The sequence below is a fragment of the Somniosus microcephalus genome, chromosome 24 (genome assembly GCF_052327205.1).
Source record: "Somniosus microcephalus isolate GS21.2 chromosome 24, FLI_Smic_1.0, whole genome shotgun sequence".
NCBI lineage: Eukaryota > Metazoa > Chordata > Chondrichthyes > Squaliformes > Somniosidae > Somniosus > Somniosus microcephalus.
In genome coordinates this window covers 32,159,555-32,180,179 of record NC_141010.1, presented here as the reverse complement: position 1 = coordinate 32,180,179, position 20,625 = coordinate 32,159,555, and the positions used below count along the sequence as shown (strand labels likewise).

The following is a 20,625-nucleotide window of genomic DNA, read 5'->3' as shown; positions in this document are numbered from 1 at the left end:
ACTCTCTATCCACTGTCACCTCCTTGGAGCAACCTCTCTCACCATTGACAGATCGCTTCTGTCATCTCAACTTCAGCTGCCATCTATTCCAGCAGCATCGGTGCCCTTGGAAAAATCTCACCTTGGTCCTCAGAATCCCACGACGATCAGCCCCAACACCAGCATCATCAGCAGTACCAACAACACCAACCTTCTATGCAATCGACTGATGCTGCACAGGACATCAGCACCAAAGCACATTGCTGCCCAGGAGGCCAGGGATGGCCTCACCATGGCCAGATTAACTTCACTTGACGTTGTACACCCTGGCTGCCACATGATGCGCCAGGTTGGCATCACCTCACACCAGCACCATAAAACATCCCTACAATGTCCAAGCCAGTCCTTTCACACTCATCACCATTTGAAGGGGGAGTGGGGGGGGGGGGGAAAGAGAGTTATGTCTCACCATTCACTGGAACTCACTAAGACACTACCAAAGGTGCACACAAATCTGTCCAAGAAGGCAGAGTGTTGAAAATAAAGATTTCAATGCTTGACAACACATTAACACACTTTACACGAACATTGGCTAAAGCACACAAGTGCCTACCCTAGTGTGTTGTTAGTTTGAATGATTGGACAAGGATGAGGGCGAGTGTGAGGGATGGCTAATGAGATGGGGAAGTGATAACGTAGATAGAGAGGGATGGGTGGCGGTGCAAGGTAAGTTGGTGTGAGTAAAGATGTGCAGGAGTAGGGTAGGGAAGGCTTTGCAGTAACGTTTCTACGGAGATCATTGAAAGGTTTGTGCCACTGCAGCCAGGTCATCCTGACAACATCCCTGCTTGTGCCCTCCGGTGCAATGTGCAACCAGGCTCCACTGGTCTCCTGGGGAAGTCTCTTCTACCCATTGGCATATGGAGGGAGTCATGGGAGACCCTGGGTGTAGCCGTGTACCTCTGTGCAGTGCTCGTCAGTGTTTGCAGCACCTCAATGCTGTAGAACACTGACAGCACAACTGTCAAAACGAATGTGAACATGGCCCCTTTAAGGAAACCGGCTGATGACGCTGATGCGCTATCAATTACTGAGAAAGACTGGAAGTTAAGAGAGTAACAAACAGGCTTTTATTAGCTAAAGAACGAAGGCATGCCTCTAGTGGTCGACCGGTCCTGAATGCCTGGGGAACTGCAGAGCAGCCGCCTTTATACCAGGGCATATGGGTGGAGCCAGGGGCAGAGCCAGCTGAGGCATGCACAGACAGGTACAACAATGGGCAACAGTGAACAACAGTGAAGTGAACAACAGTGGTTTACCACAGACGCGTCATCAGACCTGCTTTTAATTGGCCGGGAACCTCGCAGACCGGACTTAACAAGCCCAATCAGGGCAAAATCACTTGGAGGCGGTGGGATGAAGATGGGAGCGGGGTTTGAAGCCGCCACCTACTCCGGCCGCACTGGACTCGCCATGGTTGGCGAAATCGCGGCCCAAGTGTTTCATTTGGGACAGCACGCAGAGAAAATGTGGACTATTAGCACAAATTGGCAGGCATACACACAGAATCATCGAATAACTTACGGTGGATGTTGTTAGATTTTTGTTTCTTTAAAAGAATTGGGAATGTAGCAGGTGTTAATGTAACTGAACCTCACCCCGATTCTCCCAAGTGCCATTAAACTACTGGAACCTGCCTCCTCTTTGCCTTGGATTTATTTATTCTTTTCCTGGTTTTATTTCCTTTTATTCTTTCCTCTGAGAAAGCTTCAAAGATCAATTCTCCAAATACATGTTGCTTTTGTTTCCTGATTGGAGCACCGGCCCACGTGATCCCAGGTATGCTTCTGCAGACGCTGCGCCCCTCGACCACGACGCTGCCCTCTACTACACAGCGTCTGCCAGCAAGTTCGCAAATGAGGGTCCCTGTCAGGTAAGTGCGCACGCTTTCGGACGCCAGCGATGTACTCCGTAGGTAGGCCACCGACCGCAAAATCCAGGCCAATGCTTCAGGCTGATGAAAGGACACGGACCAGAGACGTTAACTCGGTTTCTCTCTCCACAGATGCTGCCTGAGCTGCTGAGGATGTCCAGCATTTTCTGTTTTTATTATAATCTTGTTTGTTCCAACTCCTCCCAGCCATTCACTAATGTTCCAAACTCTGACGTCCTAAATGAACTATCAGCTTGAGGTCAAGTGGATGAAACCTAGTTACCATTATTTCCTGCCTCTCTATAACCCGGGATAGCTGCACTAGATGAATGATTTCTCTCTTTCATAAGCACTTAGATGCGACCAATTAACTGGGAGTTTTCCCCATTAGGCCATACATAAGCCCATGTTCAGCTTCTCTTTAATAAAAATGCTTCACCCAAGTAACAGATGCCGGTTAAGAGATCGTCAAACTAAAACAACTTGTGTCTTATTTCCACGCTAAACTTGTATTCTGTTTAAATTGTACATAGTGTTTATACTGTTGCTGTGCAATATTTAACGCAAGACAATAAGAAATAGGAGCAGGAGATGGCCATTTGGTCCCTCGAGCCTGCTCTACAATTCAATAAGATCATGGCTGATCATCGAGCTCATCTCCACTTTCCTACACTATCCCCATATCCCTCGATTCCCATAATATTCAAAAATCTATCGCTCTCTGTCTTGAATGTACTCAACAACTGAGCCTCCACAGCCCTCTGGGGTAGAGAATTCCAAAGATTCACCACCCACCGAGTGAAGAAATTTCTCATCTCAGTCCTAAATGGCCAACCGTTTATTCTGAGACTGTGACCCCTGGTTCTAGACTCACCAGCCAGGGGAAACATTCTCCCTACATCCACCCTGTCAAGCCCTGTAAGAATTCTGTATGTTTCAATGGGATCACCTCTCATTCTTCTAAACTCCAGAGAATTTGGAGTCTACTCAATCTCTCTTCATAGGACAATCCCCCCATCCCAGGAACCAGTCTGGTGAGCCTTCATTGCACTCCCTCTATGGCAAGTATATCCTTCCTTAGGTAAGGAGACCAAAACTGTACACAATACTCCAGGTGTGGTCTCACCAGGGCCCTATATAATTGCAGTAAGACATCTTTACTCTTATACTCAAATCCTCTTGTAATAAAGGCCAACATACCATTTGCTTTCCTAATTGCTTGTTATACCCGTGTATGTGTGTAGTAACTAGTTAAATAATCATGTTCTGTGAGGATTGCCTGCAGTGTCAGACATTTCAACACTGATGAAGGGTCCTCACCGGAAACATTAACCTATCTTTTCTCAGCCAGAGGTAATGTGCAGGCCAGGTGTGTGGAAGAAACCGAGGGGAAACATCGAGAAAAACTGAGAGGAAACATCGAGAAAGACAGAGGAAACATCGAGAGAGAGCAAGATGGAAACATCGAGAAAGACTGAGGGGGCACTTTATTTATTTAATTTTATTAATTAATTAAATTTATTTAATTAGAAGTTGTGAGTTCCTCACGATGCTCTCCCAGTGCGGCCACCCTGTAACCAGAGATTATTCTAGAAGCCTGGGTAGAAATATCAATGTAATTACTGTAGAAATTACTTTTTTTACATTATTGCTTGTTCATTTTATGTGGTCTTTTTATGTCTTTTATTTATTTTATGTCTGCTTTATTTATATTTAAAGTATGTATGCGTGTATATCACAGAAACCCCACAGTGCAGATAGAGGCCATTTCGGTATGTGTTTTTTTGTGATGGCGCCGATGAAGATGGCTGCCGTCCTTGCGAGCTCCGTGCGTACCAGGCAGCTCAGTGTTCTTGCTGCTTGGTGCTCTCGGCTCGTCAAGAAAAAAGCATTTCACTGACTAGATTACACTTCTTGTATTTAGCTATGTGACCGATAAAATTGAAACTGAAACTGAAATTGAAATATAGACGCTGACAGATCTGCTTTGTATTTGTAGTATTTGCCCTTTACTTTAAAACTGGAGTTCCATTAGGTTCGATTTTCAATTGCAAGTATATTTTCCCATTTTGTACATATGCCGACTTGTTTCTATAAAGTTATCGACAAGGAGTCTCATCGCCGAGGTCTGCGCGTGCAGTCCCCCACAGTGCCTTCATGACCTGGTCCAATTGCATGGAGACTAGGTACTTTTGCAAAAGGAAGTTAAAAAAACAGTTCAACATCCAAGTCCTCTTTTACGCTCCGCCCTATATTTCCATCTCTTTCTTGGAAACGGGCTTAAAGCAACATTGGTGCAGGCCTGAGAGCAAGTCACTTGACCACTCTCCCTCTGGGAATAGTACTTGGCAAGGGATTTTTTTTCTATAACACCAGCAAAACAAAATGCACTCATGTGTATACCAACTGCAAAAACTGCTCTAACTTGCAAAGACATATGCTATGTTTCACCGGTGCAGAAGATTGAAAATAGGATCTTCGAATAAACTTTTACTCTGATCTGTTGGACTCAGTGCCCTTAAGCTAGGAACGGAGAAACAAGGTATCAGCCAGGCTTCCTACACCTGACCGTTATCCAGTGACCCCTGCTAGGAATGAGAGAGCATCAGGTGGGGGCAGAATCACAGTAAGACAAATCGCTGACCAACACTCTCAATCTAACTAATGCAGAATGGTTACATTGACAAGGTGGCATTGTTACTGAACTAGTAAATCCAGAGAACACGAGTTCCAATCTCACCAATGGAAGTTTGAGAAGTTAAATTCAGATTTTTTAAAAAAGGAAATAAATACCAAGATCAGTAAAAATGACAACATGGCATCTGTGGGAACATATCCCAGCCTTGGAGAGTGTGAAGAGGGGGAAAGAGAAAAAAGACTTGTATTTACATAGCGCCTTTCACAACCACCGGACATCCCACACACAATGAAGTACTTTTTGAAGTGTAGTCACTCTTGGAATCACAGAATCACAGAAACCCCACAGTGCAGATCAGCAAGCTCCCACAAACAGCAATGTGATAATGGCCAGATAATCTTTCTGTTATGCTGATTGAGGGAGAAATATTGGCCAGGACACCTAGGCTTCTTTGAAATCTGCCATGGGATCTTTTACGGAGCCTCAGTTTAACGTCTCATCCGAAACGTCTCATCCAGCACGGTGGCATAGTGGTTAGCACTGTTGCCTCACAGCGCCAGGGACCCGGGTTCGAATCCGGCCTCGGGTGACTGTCTGTGTGGAGTTTGCACATTCTCCCCGTGTTTGCGTGGGTTTCCTCCGGGTGCTCCGGTTTCCTCCCACAGTCCAAAGATGTGCGGGTTAGGTTGATTGGCTATGATAAATTGACCCTTAGTGTTAGGGGGATTAAATACGTGGGGTTACGGGGATAGGGTGGGATATGTGTTGGTGTAGGGGTTACGGGGATCGGGTGGGATATGTGTCGGTGCAGGCTCGATGGGCCGAAATGGCCTCTATCTGCACTGTGGGGTTTCTGTGATTCTGTGTGATTCTGTGAAAGACGGCACCTCTGACAGTGCAGCTCTCCCTCAGTACTGCACTGGATGTCAACCTAGATTTTTGTGCTCAAGTCCCTGGAGTGGGGACCTGAACCCAAAACTTTGACTCAGGCGAGAGTGCTTCCCACTGAGCCACAGCCGAGGAGGGGAGAGGGAGCCGGGGGGTAGGGGAGAGGGAGCCCGAGAGGGGGGTGAAGGGGGGGGGGGAGGGGAGCCCGAGAGGGGGGTGGGGGGGAGGGGAGCCAGAGAGGGGGGTGGGGGGGGGAGGGGAGCCAGAGAGGGGGGTGGGGGGGGGAGGGGAGCCAGAGAGGGGGGTGGGGGGGGAGGGGAGCCAGAGAGGGGGGTGGGGGGGGGAGGGGAGCCAGAGAGGGGGGTGGGGGGGGGAGGGGAGCCAGAGAGGGGGGTGGGGGGGGGAGGGGAGCCAGAGAGGGGGGTGGGGGGGGGAGGGGAGCCAGAGAGGGGGGTGGGGGGGGGAGGGGAGCCAGAGAGGGGGGGGGGAGGGGTGCGGAGCCCGAGAGGGGGGGAGGGGAGCCCGAGAGGGGGGTGGGGAGCCCGAGGAGAGCCCGGGGGGGGCGCGAGGGGAGGTGAAGAATTGTTCCTGAGCCACTGCAGCAAGTGCCCATCAGTCGCTGTGCACAGGGCAGCCTGACCCTGTGAAACCCTCTTCCAGTGAGCGGTTCCGGATCCCTCCCGGGTAACAAACAGCAGGAAATTGGTCTCTGACGGTTGCAGCTCATTGACTTCCCCAGCGCTGGCCCTCGCTGCTTTATTCCTACCTCCTTCATGTAGCATTGTTTCTGACACTGAAACGCCATTGCGCCGAAGCGTTAAGATAGACGTGAACAATATAAATGTCCAATATTGGCACTTTCGTCCTTCGCGCGGCAGCGGGCCCCCAGCGCACGCGCAGATCAGTGTACGGAGCGGCCCGTGGGACAAACGCGCTCCAGCCCCGAGGTGCAACATTCAGCGAGGGCAGCGCAAGTGGTGTTTTAACAATTGCTTTTATGCTACATTAAACTGGATAACTATAAAACAAATATGATTTCATAAATGGAGTATTAAATGCATAAATGTCTTGCTGGAAAAACATTATCTGTGAAATGCTTAATATTCTGGCATGGATAGAGGATTGGCTATCTAACAGAAGGCAGAGAGTTGGGATAAATGGTTCATTCTCAGACTGGCAATCAGTAACTAGTGGTGTTCTGCAGGGGTCAGTGCTGGGTCCCCAACTCTTTACAATCTATATTAACGATTTGGAGGAGGGGACCGAGTGTAACATATCAAAGTTTGCAGATGATACTAAGATGGGGGGGGAAAGTAGTGAGTGAGGAGGACATAAAAAACCTTCAAGGGGACATAGACAGGCTAAGTAAGTGGGCAGAGATTTGGCAGATGGAATACAATACTGGAAAGTGTGAGGTTATGCACTTTGGCAGAAAAAATTGTAGAGCAAGTTATTATCTTAATGGCAAGAAACTGGCAAGTACTGAAGTACAAAGGGATCTGGGGGTCCTGGTGCACGAAACTCAAAAGGTTAGTATGCAGGTGCAGCAAGTGATTAAGAAGGCCAATGGAATGTTAGCTTTCATTGCTAGGGGGATAGAATATAAAAATAGGGAGGTATTGCTTCAGTTGTACAAGGTATTGGTGAGACCGCACCTGGAATACTGCGTACAGTTTTGGTGTCCATACTTAAGAAAGGACATACTTGCTCTCGAGTCAGTACAAAGAAGGTTCACTCGGTTAATCCCGGGGATGAGGGGATGGACATATGAGGAGAGGTTGAGTAGATTGGGACTCTACTCATTGGAGTTCAGAAGAATGAGAGGCGATCTTATTGAAACATATAAGATTGTGAAGGGGTTGGATCAGGTGGATGCAGGGAAGATGTTCCCGATGATGGGTGAAACTAGAACTAGGGGGGCATAGTCTTAGAATAAGGGGCTGCCCTTTCAAAACTGAGATGAGGAGGAACTACTTCACTCAGAGGGTGGTAGGTCCATGGAATATGCTGCCCCAAAAAACTGTAGAAGCTACATCATTACATAAATTTAAAACAGAAATAGACAGTTTCCTAGAAGTAAAGGGAATTAAGGGTTACGGGGAGCGGGCAGGAATTTGGACATGAGTCTAGGTTCGGATCGGTCATGGCCCTGTGGGTAGCGGAGCGGGCCCAGGGGCCGTGTAGCCTGATCCTGCTCCTATTTCGTGTGTCTAATTCTGTTAGATGCAGGAGATGGTTCTGTGATAGTGGATTGGCAGTTAGGATCAGATCAGCCATGATCTTATTGAATGGCGGAGCAGGCTCGAGGGGCCGATTGGCCTACTCCTGCTCCTATTTCTTATGTTCTTATGTAATGAATTCGTCATTTTTTTTGCTTAAGTGTCTCCCTTATTGCTTAAATATTTTTCTTTTCTAATGTTTTCATTCTGTACTTTTGTTATTCACTGATCATATTGTGCAAAACCTTTAAATTTTCACCCCAATCATATTCCACTAAAAAACTGCTCAACCACAATTCAGGGAAAAATATTCTCAGACACAGCTTTCATTGCAATTCCTCACCATTGCATATTCTTAAAAATAACAATTTTTCCCTCTTAGAAATATAAACAATAACAACTTGTATTTATATAGCAATTTTAACAAAAAAAAACGAAGGCATTTTGTAGTGTATGTGCCTTTAAGAGCCCCAGGTGTACTGTAATGCCGGTAATGGCCACTCGGGCTATATAAGCCTGTATATTGTGTTGTATCAGTTAGTTCCCCTCCAGACTTTGTTTAGTAAACACCTATGAAACCAACTCCTGTCTTCAGTGTCTCTATCAACACACAGACACAACAGTGGTGACAAATTGGAAACGGACTTACCTGCAATTCGGCAGCACCTCAAGGACATCGATTCCTCTGGCATCCAAAGTTGAAGAAAAATCAAGAAAAAGAAAAAGCTGTGGTTTCACCAGCTAGCCAAGCTGGTGGCAGGTACTGCAATAATCCTTCCTGGGCGTCGGGCTGCGGCTCCAGCGGCTGGCTCTACAGCTAGGCCAAGCAGCGAAAGCGGAGGCAAGCAGTAACAGACGGGGAGGGAGCACTCGGGAGACAGCCGGCGCTGCAAGCAGGTCGGCGTTCAGACCTAGAGAGAAAGTCCAGCGGGAACGAGTCTCCAACTGTAAATAAATAAATAAAAAGAACGGAAACTGCGGGAAACAGCGTTGTCATCGGTAGCAGCGGCGGGGAAGCGCCATATCTTTTCTGCAGAAAAGAAAGAAAAGCGCGGGAAGTGCCATTTTATTTCTAGGATGCCTAAGTCTGGCAATATTGATGCTTTTGATAACGAGATAGAGGATTGGACCACATATGTGGAAAGAGTGGAGGTATATTGCACCGCAAATGGAATAGAAGATGAAAAAAAAGCTTCAGTACTGCTAAATCTAATGGGCGCAAAGATATACGGGCTGTTACAAAATTTAATCACTCCAGCCAAACCGAAGGACAAGAATTTTAAAGAAATTGTTGATACCCTACAGGAGCACTTAAACCCAACACCGCTGCTGATAGCGGAACGATTCAAATTCTTCAAGAGAAATCAACACAAGAATGAAAGTAACGCTGATTACCTCACCGAATTAAGAAAGCTATCAAAACACTGCCAATTCGGGGCAGGACTAGCAGATTATCTTCGAGACAAATTCGTCTGCGGTCTCTTAAGTGAAGGAACACAGAAAAGGCTGCTTTCTGAAAAAGATTTAACACTGGACAAGGCTTTCAGTATGGCTGTATCATACGAAGCAGCCGCAAGAGGAGCTGCAGAGATACAACAAAAGACACAGGACTTCGGCACCCATGAAATGATACAGGGTTTCGAGAGATGTTATCACTGCGGCAGATCCACCCATGACCAGAGGGACTGCTGGTTCAAGGACAAAGCATGCAGGCAATGCGGAAAGATTGGACACATTGCACGGGTATGCCGATCTGGACAAAAAAAATCCACAGACAGAAAAAAAAAAATCAATAAAGAAAAGTACAGAAAGGTACAAATGATGACGGACAGTAGCTCCGAAGACAAGAAGAGCGATAGCGACTCCGAAAACAAGAGACTAAGCTGTCTCAAATTACATAATGTAATTGCCAAAGATGATTACCAGACCATTTGGGTTACCCTCACGATAGCAGGGTCCCCAGTTAAAATGGAACTAGATACAGGATCAGCTCTGACCGTCATAAATCGACGGGATTACGAGCGGCTAGTTCCGCATATACCTTTAAAAGACACATCCATTATCTTGAAAACATATACGGGGCAGAAAGTATACCACAAAGGAAAAATAAGGGTGCCTGTTGTATACAACGGCAAGGAAATACAAAAGTTGTATTTATACATTCTACAAGATGGTGGTCCACCGCTGTTGGGACGTGAATGGATCAGGAAAATACGTTTAGACTGGCACTCCATTCAGGCACTGACGGTGACCAGTAAGAAAAAAAACGATGATGACGTCATACCTGAACGATTAAAAGACATCTTGGCCAACGCCAAAGAAGTGTTTCAAGAGAAACTAGGAACCTTGAAAGGCATCACCGCCTCAATAAAAGTGGAAGATGCAGCAATTCCCAAGTTTTTTAAGGCAAGACCGGTGCCATACGCAATTCATCCAGCAGTCGAGGCAGAGCTGGAGAATTTGGAAAAGGCAGGCGTATTATCCAAAATAGATTGGAGCGAGTGGGCAACACCCATCGTTCCAGTCATGAAGAAAGCATTAAATAATGATAAATCTGAAGAACAGAGAAAAATTCGCATCTGTGGAGACTTCAAGGTGACTGTAAACCCGGTCCTTCACATGGTACAGTATCCTCTTCCGAGGATAGAAGATATTTTCGCCTCACTATCCGGAGGGAAACGTTTCACCAAAATTGACTTGGCACAGGCATATCTACAGATGGAAGTTGAAGAGGCCTCTAAAAAATATCTCACGATAAATACACACAAAGGTCTGTACCAGTACAATCGACTGGTTTTCGGAGTAGCATCCGCTCCAGCTATCTGGCAAAGAGCTATGGAGCAAGTCCTCCAAGGGATTCCGGGGACTCAATGCTACCTAGACGACATCCTTGTAACAGGAGAAAACGACAACGAGCACCTTGTCAATTTGGAGCAGGTGCTCACTAGGCTGAGAGAACGGGGCCTATGAGCAAATCGCCCCAAGTGCGAATTTTTCCAAAATTAAATATCATATTGTGGCCACATAATTAATAAGGAAGGGTTGCATAAGTCACCTGAAAAAATTGAAGCGGTCATAAAAGCCCCAGCACATGAAAATGTTTCACAATTAAGGTCGTTCCTGGGATTAATAAATTACCTATCATAAATTTTTACCGAACTTATCAACTCTTCTACACCCTCTTAATGAACTGCTACAAACAGGAGTAATTTGGAAATGGAGCGAAGACTGTAAACGTGCCTTCCATAAATGCAAAGACTTAATCACGTCCAAAGAAGTTTTGGCTCATTACAACCCATCACTGCCAATCAGACTGGCCTGCGATGCATCCCCTTACGGCGTAGGAGCAGTATTATCGCATAAATTCCCTGATGGCTCGGAATGGCCGATAGCTTTTGCGTCACGCTCATTGAACTCAGCTGAGCGTAAATATGCCCAAATCGACAGGGAAGCACTCAGCCTGGTATGGGGAGTGAAGAAATTCAACCATTACCTACACGGACAAAAATTCACCTTGTTGACTGACCATCAACCCCTCATCTCCATATTCAACCCTAAAAAGGGTGTTCCCATTATGACAGCGTAAAGGCTACAGAGGTGGTCCCTTTTCCTAGGGGCACACCAATACAACATAGAATACAAAGGATCAAAACAGCATGGGAATGCTGACGGGTTATCGCGCCTACCGTTGCCAACGGTAGAAGAAGCACCTACCGTAGACCCAGTGGAGATTTTCCACTCTACCATAGTCGAATGTCTACCAGTAACAAATTCTGCCATTGAAAGGGAAACTAGAAATGACCCGACTCTCTCACGAGTCTACGATTTAACAGTGAAGGGATGGCCAGCACATGGCGAACCACTGCTGCCAGCATTCTCGCAAAGAAGAGAACAGCTGTCAGTGTGCCGAGGAACCTTGATGTGTGGATCCAGAGTGGTGATTCCACCCAAACTCCAGGATAAAGTTCTAAAGGAGCTTCATGAGGGGCATCTGGGTGGAGTGAAAATGAAGAACCTAGCCAGGGCGTTTGTATGGTGGCCAGGTATCGATGGAGACATCGAAGAAATGACCAAGAGCTGCCTAGGATGCCAGAAGGTCCAAAACGCTCCACCCCAAGCCCCTCTACATCCATGGGAATGGCCCTCATCTCCCTGGCAAAGGGTACACATCGACTTTGCTGGTCCATTTATGGACTCAATGTTCTTAATCGCAGTTGATGCACACTCCAAGTGGCCGGAGGTAATAAAGATGTCCTCCACCAACACGGAAAAAACCATCACAGTATTAAGGACCATATTTGCCAGGAATGGGCTGCTAGAACAGATCTGTTCTGATAATGGACCGCAATTTGTGTCCGCAGAATTCAGGAAGTTCTTAAAAAACAATGGGGTTAAGCACTACACGTCCGCCCCATACCATCCCACCACCAATAGATTGGCTGAAAGGTTTGTCCAGACCTTCAAGAAGACCATAAAGGCCATGGGTAATGAAGACATAAAACTTCAGCACAAGGTGGATAACTTCTTGTTCGCATACAGGAATGCAACACATATGGTTACAAACCAAACTCCCGCCATGATGTTCTTCAATAGAAGCCTAAGATGCCAGCTGGATTTGATCAAGCCCAACATCAGAAGGGACGTGGAGAACCGGCAATTTCAAGGCATGAATGAAAGGCCAACTAGAACCTTCCAGATAGGTCAACAAGTTTTGGCCCGGGACTACCGTACCGAGAAATGGCAGCCTGGAACTATCTGCACACAACTAGGACTGCTGATGTATACCGTGGACATCGGAGAAAGCGTAATAAGGCGCCATGCTGACCAAATCATAGAGTCATCCGAAAAGGGACAACCTACACCACAACTCTATACGCCTAACGATGAAGTAGAGATACCCATATCTACCTCCGATCCAGTGATACTGGAACCCGATGAACCCGACACTGGCATGCAAGCCGAATCAGCCTTGCCAAAAGAACCTACTACACCACCAGAAACTACTACACCACCGAGGCGTTATCCGGGCCGAGTCAGGAAGCCTCCAGAGAGACTGACTTATAATTAATTAACTGCAGCAATGTGTAGATTATTTTTCTTGTAACATGTAATTAATAATTACTTAAAATATTATGTACTGGTTGGCTAAAAGGGGAGGAATTGTAGTGTATGTGCCTTTAAGAGCCCCAGGTGTACTGTAATGCCGGTAATGGCCACTCGGGCTATATAAGCCTGTATGTTGTGTTGTACCAGACTTTGTTTAGTAAACACCTATGAAACCAACTCCTGTCTTCAGTGTCTCTATCAACACACAGACACAATACATTTGAACAACAACTAGTACCTTTAATGGAGAAAAACATCCCAAGGTGCTTCACAAAAACATCATCTGACAAAAATGGTCACAGAGCCAAATAAGGAGATGGTAAGAGGAAAGCAAAATATTGTGCATGCTGGAAATCTGAACTAAAAACAGAAAATGCTGGAAATACTCAGCAGCAGGTTAGGCAGCATCTGTGGAGAGAGAAACAGTTAACATTTCAGGTCGATGACCTTTCGTCAGAACAGATGTTAAGAGGAGTAACCAAAAGTTTGGTCAAAGATGTGAGTTTTAAATAGAGCCTTAAAAGAAGAGAGGGGGGTGGAGAGATAGGTTTAGGAAGGGAGTTGCAAAGAGTCAGGTTGAGGCAGCCAACAGCTCTGCTAACAGTTATGAAGAAAAGGAAGGGTGGATGCACAGAAGGCCAGAGTCTGAAGACCAAAATGTGTAAGAGGAGATGTGGGACTCGACATTTTCAGAGATAAGATGGGATGGGGCGAGGCCCCTTATCAATGTTCGCCTTAATTTGTATCATGGCAGCAGTCAGATAAGCCTGACTCCCACTGACCTGAGATCACGGACTCCTATTACTCTCCATTTTTAGTGCTGGCTCTCAGCAACAGTTCCCAGGAGCTACAATTCCTAGAATGCACGGTGCCACACAATTCACAGAATCACAGAAACCCCACAGTGCAGATAGAGGCCATTTCGGCCCATCGAGCCTGCACCGACACATATCCCACCCGATCCCTGTAACCCCTACACCAACACATATCCCACCCTATCCCCGTAACCCCACGTATTTAATCCCCCTAACACTAAGGGTCAATTTATCATAGCCAATCAACCTAACCCGCACATCTTTGATTTGGCGCTGTCTTGGTACTCTGCTTGCAAGCATACGGAAATGAACTGGGTCCTGAGCAATTAGCCAGTGAATATGTAGCTTTTTAAATTAATTTGTGATCAGTCTCAGTTTTTGATCATAAATGTCTTCATCAGACCTTATGGAAAGAGTGATGTGGAGTCACCAACTGAAATATTAAACTGTTTTTTTCCAGATGCTGAGGGACATGCTGTCTACTCCCAGAATTTTCTGTTTTTATTTGAGATTTCTAGCAATGGCACCAACCCCATGGATGAAGAGGGGAGCTGCTATGCTGATAACTCCAGAGGGCATAACCAACTGCAAAGTTATAAGTTTAATTCCATAATTTATTCTGGACTTGCTACATAACACAATTTTCAGTACAAACTTTTTAACATGTTTATTGGTGTCTTCTCTTCTTAGGCAGTCCCTCGGAACCGAGGATGACTTGCTTCCACACTAGAAATGAGTTCTCAGGTGACAGATGAGTCCAATGCGGGACCTACAGTCTCTGTCACAGGTGGGGCAGATGGTGGTTGAAGGGGCGGGTGGGGTGCTTGGGTTGACGTGTGCTCCTTCCGCTGTTTGCGCTTGGCTTCCGCTTGCTCCCGGCGAAGAGACTCGAGGTGTTCGGTGCCTTCCCGGATGCTTCTCCTCCACTTTGTGCGGTCTTGGGCCAGGGATTCCCAGGTGTCAGTGGGAATGTTGCACTTTTTCAAGGAGGCTTTGAGGGTGTCCTTGAAGTGTTTCCTCTGCCCTCCTGGGGCGCTCTTGCTGTGTCGGAGCTCCGAGTAGAGCGCTTGCTTTGGGAGTCTCATATCGGGCATGTGGACGTTGCTTCACCAATAGGGTCACTGTGTTTCAATCTATGGAACACAACTCTCTTATGCGTATGAGAAACAAATACAACTGAGAGTTGTATTTAAATTTGGAGTCCTCCCCGTGCTATAACTGGAGCGCCTGAGCAGCACTTCAGACACCTGTTAACAATGGGCATTGATGGAGGGGTCAGATGGGGAAAGTTATTTTTTTCTAATGGAGGCGAGGGGGGGGGGGGGAGAGGGGGAGGGGGAGGGGGGCCTCTCCTTGCAATAGGGCCAACCAGAGTTTATGTCGATAGCAAAATACTGCGGATGCTGGAAATCTGAAATAACAGAAAATGCTGGAAATACTCAGCAGGCCAGGCAGCATCCGTGGAGAGAGAAACAGAGTTAACGTTTCAGGTCTGAGACCCTTCATCAGAACTGGAAAAAGCTGGGGAGACCAAACGCAGATTGGGCAACCACTTTGCGGAACACCTCCGTTCAGTCCGTAAGGGTAACCCTGAGCTTCCGGTCGCTGTCACTTTAATTCACCACTTCACTCCCGCTCTGATCCTTCTGTCCTCGGCCTATTACATTGTTCCAATGAAGCTCAACGCAAGCTCGAGGAACAGCACCTCATCTTTCGATTAGGCACTTTACAGCCTTCCGGACTCAATATCAAGTTCAACAATTTCAGATAATTATCCCTGCCCCCATTTTTCATGCTGTATGATTTTTGCCATTCCCATTTGCAACATTTTATCTTTTCTGCCTCTTACAAAAGTACAGGATGTTCTTTCAATTCCTTCCTCCCCTCCTAAACCCCCCCCCCCCCCCTCGTCTCTGCGCCTGCTGTATCTGTTACATCTCCAGCTTTTTCCAGTTCTGATGAGTTTATGTCCCTTATTTGCTTGGCCTCCAGTGGCCAAGTTTTGAAAGGGGCCTTTGTGCCTAATGGACCGAAAAGAAAAACGGCAACATTTTAAAGTCAGCCAACATCCCTTGCATAGCTGCTGCCTGCCCTTAAAGGGCTGCTATTTTTCCTTTCAGTGTGCTCTAACCAAGGCACCGTACAGTTGCAGTGTCCTCTGACTTGCACGATACTGATTTAATTATATAATTAAGCATTCCATTTGTTTTGTTTGCTATTCCATATTGACTGGACACTGAATCTACTAACATTACTAAAAGGGTAAACTGTCTACACAATGGAAATCAGCATGAGAAGCTAACTATCTCCTTAAGCCTGTTATGACTGCGATGTGAATTATGCAGTTTTTAACACAAACACAAAACTGTATTGTTTAAGTGTCAATCGTGGTTCAGTAGTAGCACTCTCGCCTCTGAGTCAGAAGGTTGTGGGCTCAAGTCTCTCTCCAGAGACTTGAGCACAAAATCTAGGCTGACACCTCAGAGGTGCTGTCTTTCAGATGAGACATTAAACCGAGGTCCAGTCTGCTCTCTCTTAGGTGGACGTAAACAATCTCAGGGCACTACTTAGAAGAGGAGCTGGGGAGTTCCCCCCGCTGTCCTGGCCAATATTTATCCATCCACCAATATCACTAAAACAGATGATCTGGTTATTATCACATTGCTGTTTGTGGGAGCTTGCTGTGCGCAGTTTGGTTACCGCATTTCCTACATTACAGTTCAAAAAGTATGTAATTGGGTGTAAAGCGCTTTGGGATGTCCTGAGGTTATGCAAAGGCACTGTATAACTGCAAGTCTTTCCTTTTTCTTTTTTAAATTATATATATGTTTAAACACATAAGAGTTTGGAGAGATTTTTGGTCCTTTGGCTGAGCAGTAAAATCCACAGTCTTGCTTTGTGTGTAGATACAAGCAACATAGAATGGATGTCCGCCTTCTGCCCATTTGAGGACCTTAAGTCCTTAAGCAGTCCATGCCCGCATGCAACAAGACCTGGATGACGTTCAGGCTTGGGCTGTTAAGTGGCAGGTAACATTCACGCCACAGAAGTGCCTTACAATGACTATGCCCAACAAGCGAGAGTCTAACCACCTCCCCTTGACATTCAACGGCATTACCATCGCCGAATCCCCCACCATCAACATCCTGGGCGTCACCATTGACCAGAAACTTAACTGGACCAGCCACATAAATACTGTGGCAACAAGAGGCTAGGTATTCTGCGGTGAGTGTCTCACCTCCTGACTCCCCAAAGCCTTTCCGCCATCTACAAGGCACAAGTCAGGAGTGTGATGGAATACTCTCCACTTGCCTGGATGAGTGCAGCTCCAACAACACTCAAGAAGCTCGACACCATCCAGGACAAAGCAGCCCCTTTGATTGGCACCCCATCCACCATCTTAAACATTCACTCCCTCCACCACTGGCATACCGTGGCTGCAGTGTGTACCATCTACAAGATGCACTGCAGCAACTCGCCAAGGCTTCTTCAGCAGCACCTCCCAAACCTGTGACCTCTTCCACCTAGAAGGACAAGGGCAGCAGGCGCATGGGAACACCACCACCTGCAAGTTCCCCTCCAAGTCACACACCATCCTGACTTAGAAGTATATCACCGATCCTTCATCGTCACTGGGTCAAAATCCTGGAAGTCACTACCTAACAGCACTGTGGGAGTACCTTCACCACACGGACTGCAGCGGTTCAAGGTGACTCACCACCAGCTTCTCGAGGGCAACTAGGGATGGGCAATAAATGCTAGCCTTGCCAGCGACATCCAGATCCCATAAGCCAAATTTTAAAAAAATCACTTAGAAAACAAACAATGGCCCCGATATTTATGCGGAGGGTGTGGGGGAGGCCATAAACGGGTGAGGAACCCAGCAAGGCCTGGGACACGGAGGTCCTGCTGAATTTAATGGCAGGACCTAAATATCATTTTTTACTTCCATTTCCTGCCCAGCAACCGGCCAAATTGACAGCCTGCCTGGCAGTCGGGTGTGAAAACCAGCATCAGGAGGCCATAGTCGGGGACTCTTGGGGACAGTCCCCGGCAACTGGTGTAATGTATGTACCTTTAAGGGGGGAACTACTTTCTACAGCTCATGTATACTGTAGTACCGGCAGTGACCACACCTGTATATAACGCTGAGTAGTAATCTGTTGTTTCAGTTGCAGTTTGAACCACATTGAGTAAACACCTGTTGTACCGTTCTCTGCAGTCCTTTTCTTATTATTACACGGACATAACAGTGGCGACGAGCAAGTTCAAACCTACCTGCAACTCTGCATCACCTCCCAGGGATTCGCTCCTGGAGAACAGTGGAAGAAGGTCGAGTCCAGAAGCACGGGCATCGACCACGGGCAACCGCCCAGTCATCCAGCGGAGATTTGAGCATCGCAGGGGAGGCTGTTGAGAGCCAGGCTTGGCTTTCCAGTCACGGTGGTCCAGCGAAACGGGCTGGCAACAGGTACTGCGCAGACCCTTCCATGACAGTGACGGGCTAGAGCCCAAACGAGCGGCACAGAAAAAGGCCGAGCAGCGTCGACGGGGGAGAGAGAGAGGGCAGAGCGCACAGGGCGCAGCCGGTGTTCAGGACCGAGCGGTGTCAACGGGGGAGAGAGGCGAGAGAGAGCAGAGCGCAGCTGGTGGTCAAGGGCTGAGCAGCGCCAACGGGGGAGAGAGGCGCACAGGAAAATGCAAGGCGCTGCCATTGCCATGAGGACCGCAGAGAGCGGCGTTGGCAGCAGCGCAGGAGCAGCGCACGAAACCCACAGGGCGTCGCCATTTGCCACGAGGACCGCTGAGAGCGGCGTTGGCAGCAGCGCGGGAGACGCCATTTTAAGCCGCAGCGGGGAAGAAAGGAAAGCGTGGGAGATGCCATTTTAAGCCAGTCTAACCACACCCAAAAATGCCGAAGAGTGGCAGTATCACAGCGTTCGACAATGAAGTCGAAGATTGGACGACATATGTCGAATGCACAGAAGTATACTGCAAGGCGAATGAAGTGCCAGATGACAAGAAAGCGCTGGTATTGTTGAATTCAATGGGTGCAGAAACGTATGGCTTACTACGAAACCTAGTAACCCCAGAGAAGCCAGTAGAAAAGGATATTGAAAACATAGTGTCAATCCTACAGGACCACTTAAACCCCACACCGCTGCTGATAGCAGAAAGATTTAAGTTTCACAAAAGGAACCAGCATAAAGATGAAAGTAGTGCTGAGTATTTAACGGAACTGCGCAAGCTATCGAAACACTGCCAGTTTGGAACGGGACTAGCAGATACTTTAAGGGACAAGTTTGTGTGTGGGCTTCAAAGTGAAGGAACCCAGAAACGGCTTTTATCTGAAAAGGACCTTACGCTGGAAAAGGCTTTCAGCATTGCGATATCATATGAAGCAGCAGCACGGGGCGCTGCAGAGATACAACAGAGACCGCAAGAATATGGCACAAACGAAATGTAATATGGAACAGAGAAGTGCTATCGCTGCGGCAGAACAACACACGACCAGAATGATTGCTGGTTCAAAGACAAAGTGTGCAGACAGTGTGGAAAAGTAGGACACATAGCACGAGTCTGCAGGTCGGGAAAGAAAACCAGCAATAAGAAACCGACCAAAGGAAAGTACAAGAAGGTACATAAGATAACGGAGAATAGTTCAGACGAACAAAAGAGTGATAACGACTCCGAAAGCAGGGAACTGCGTTGTTTGAAACTACATAATGTGATCACAACAGAGGATCACCGAACCATTTGGGTCACTCTCAAGATAGCAGGAGTCCAGGTAAAGATGGAATTGGACACAGGATCAGCCCTAACAGTCATAAACCGACGGGACCACGAGCGGCCATTCTCACACATACCCTTGAGAGACACAAAAATTATTTTGAAGACGTACACGGGGCAAAAAGTCTACCCCAAAGGAAAAATAAGGGTGACCGTTATATACAACGGTAAGGAAACACCAAAACTAGACCTGTATGTATTGCAAGATGGAGGACCACCATTACTGGGACGTGAATGGATCCGGAAAATACAACTGGATTGGCATTCCATACAGGCACTGACTGTGGCTGACAAAAAGGATGACGACGTCACACCTGGGCGACTGTCAAAGATCCTAACTGACGCGAAAGAAGTGTTCCAGCAAGGACTTGGAACACTAAAAGGCATGACAGCGACGATTAAAATTGAAGAAAACGCAAGTCCAAAATTTTTTAAGGCCAGACCTTATGCGATCCGCCCAGCCGTCGAAGCAGAGCTGGAGAGTCTGGAACATTCAGGTGTACTGTCCAAGGTAGACTGGAGCGAGTGGGCTACACCCATCGTCCCTGTGATGAAAAAGTCGTTGAGCAGCACGCCTGGGGAACCAAGGAAGGTTCGCATCTGTGGGGACTTTAAGGTAACAGTGAACCCGATCCTTCACACCATACAATATCCACTTCCGCGGATTGAAGATATTTTCGCCTCGCTATCTGAAGGGAAACGCTTCACTAAGATTGATCTGGCCCAGGTGTATCTGCAAATGGAGGTAGAAGAAGCATCAAAAAAATACCTCACAATCAACACCCATAAAGGTCTCTACTAATACAACCGGCTGGTATTCGGGGTAGCATCAGCTCCGGCTATTTGGCAGAGGGCAATGGAACAAGTCCTGCAAGGGATCCCAGGGACCCAGTGTTATTTGGACGACATCCTGGTCACGGGCGAAAATGGCAGTGATCACCTTGCCAACCTGGAGCAGGTGCTCACTAGATTGCAGGAATATGGGCTCCGAGCTAACCGCCCCAAATGCGAGTTTTTTAGAAAACAGATCTCGTATTGTGGCCACGTTGTTGATAAAGAGGGGTTACATAAGTCCCCAGAGAAGATTGAGGCAGTAGTCAAGGCTCCAGCACCGGAAAATGTGTCACAACTGAGGTCGTTCCTCGGGCTGGTAAACTACTACCATCAGTTCTTGCCAAATTTGTCGACAATACTACACCCACTGAACACCCTACTGCAAACTGGGGTGCCATGGAAGTGGAATGATGAATGTAGACA

The 20,625-nt window shown here is 47.1% G+C and overlaps 1 protein-coding gene across 2 annotated transcripts in view; it reads right to left on the bottom strand.

Annotated features, from left to right (window-relative positions):
* aarsd1 (alanyl-tRNA synthetase domain containing 1) overlaps positions 1 to 20,625 on the bottom strand; it is a 110,286-nt gene that overhangs the window by 30,692 nt on the left and 58,969 nt on the right. Inside the window, exon 1 of one of the 2 annotated variants that reach the window (XM_085966411.1) lies at positions 6,205 to 6,383. The exons of the other annotated variant lie outside the window; for it this stretch is intronic. Coding sequence (XP_085822537.1) covers positions 6,205 to 6,243 — 39 coding nt within the window. The 5' untranslated portion in view covers positions 6,244 to 6,383. Of the gene's footprint in view, positions 1 to 6,204; positions 6,384 to 20,625 lie in introns of those variants that run through there. 2 annotated transcript variants of the gene reach the window in all.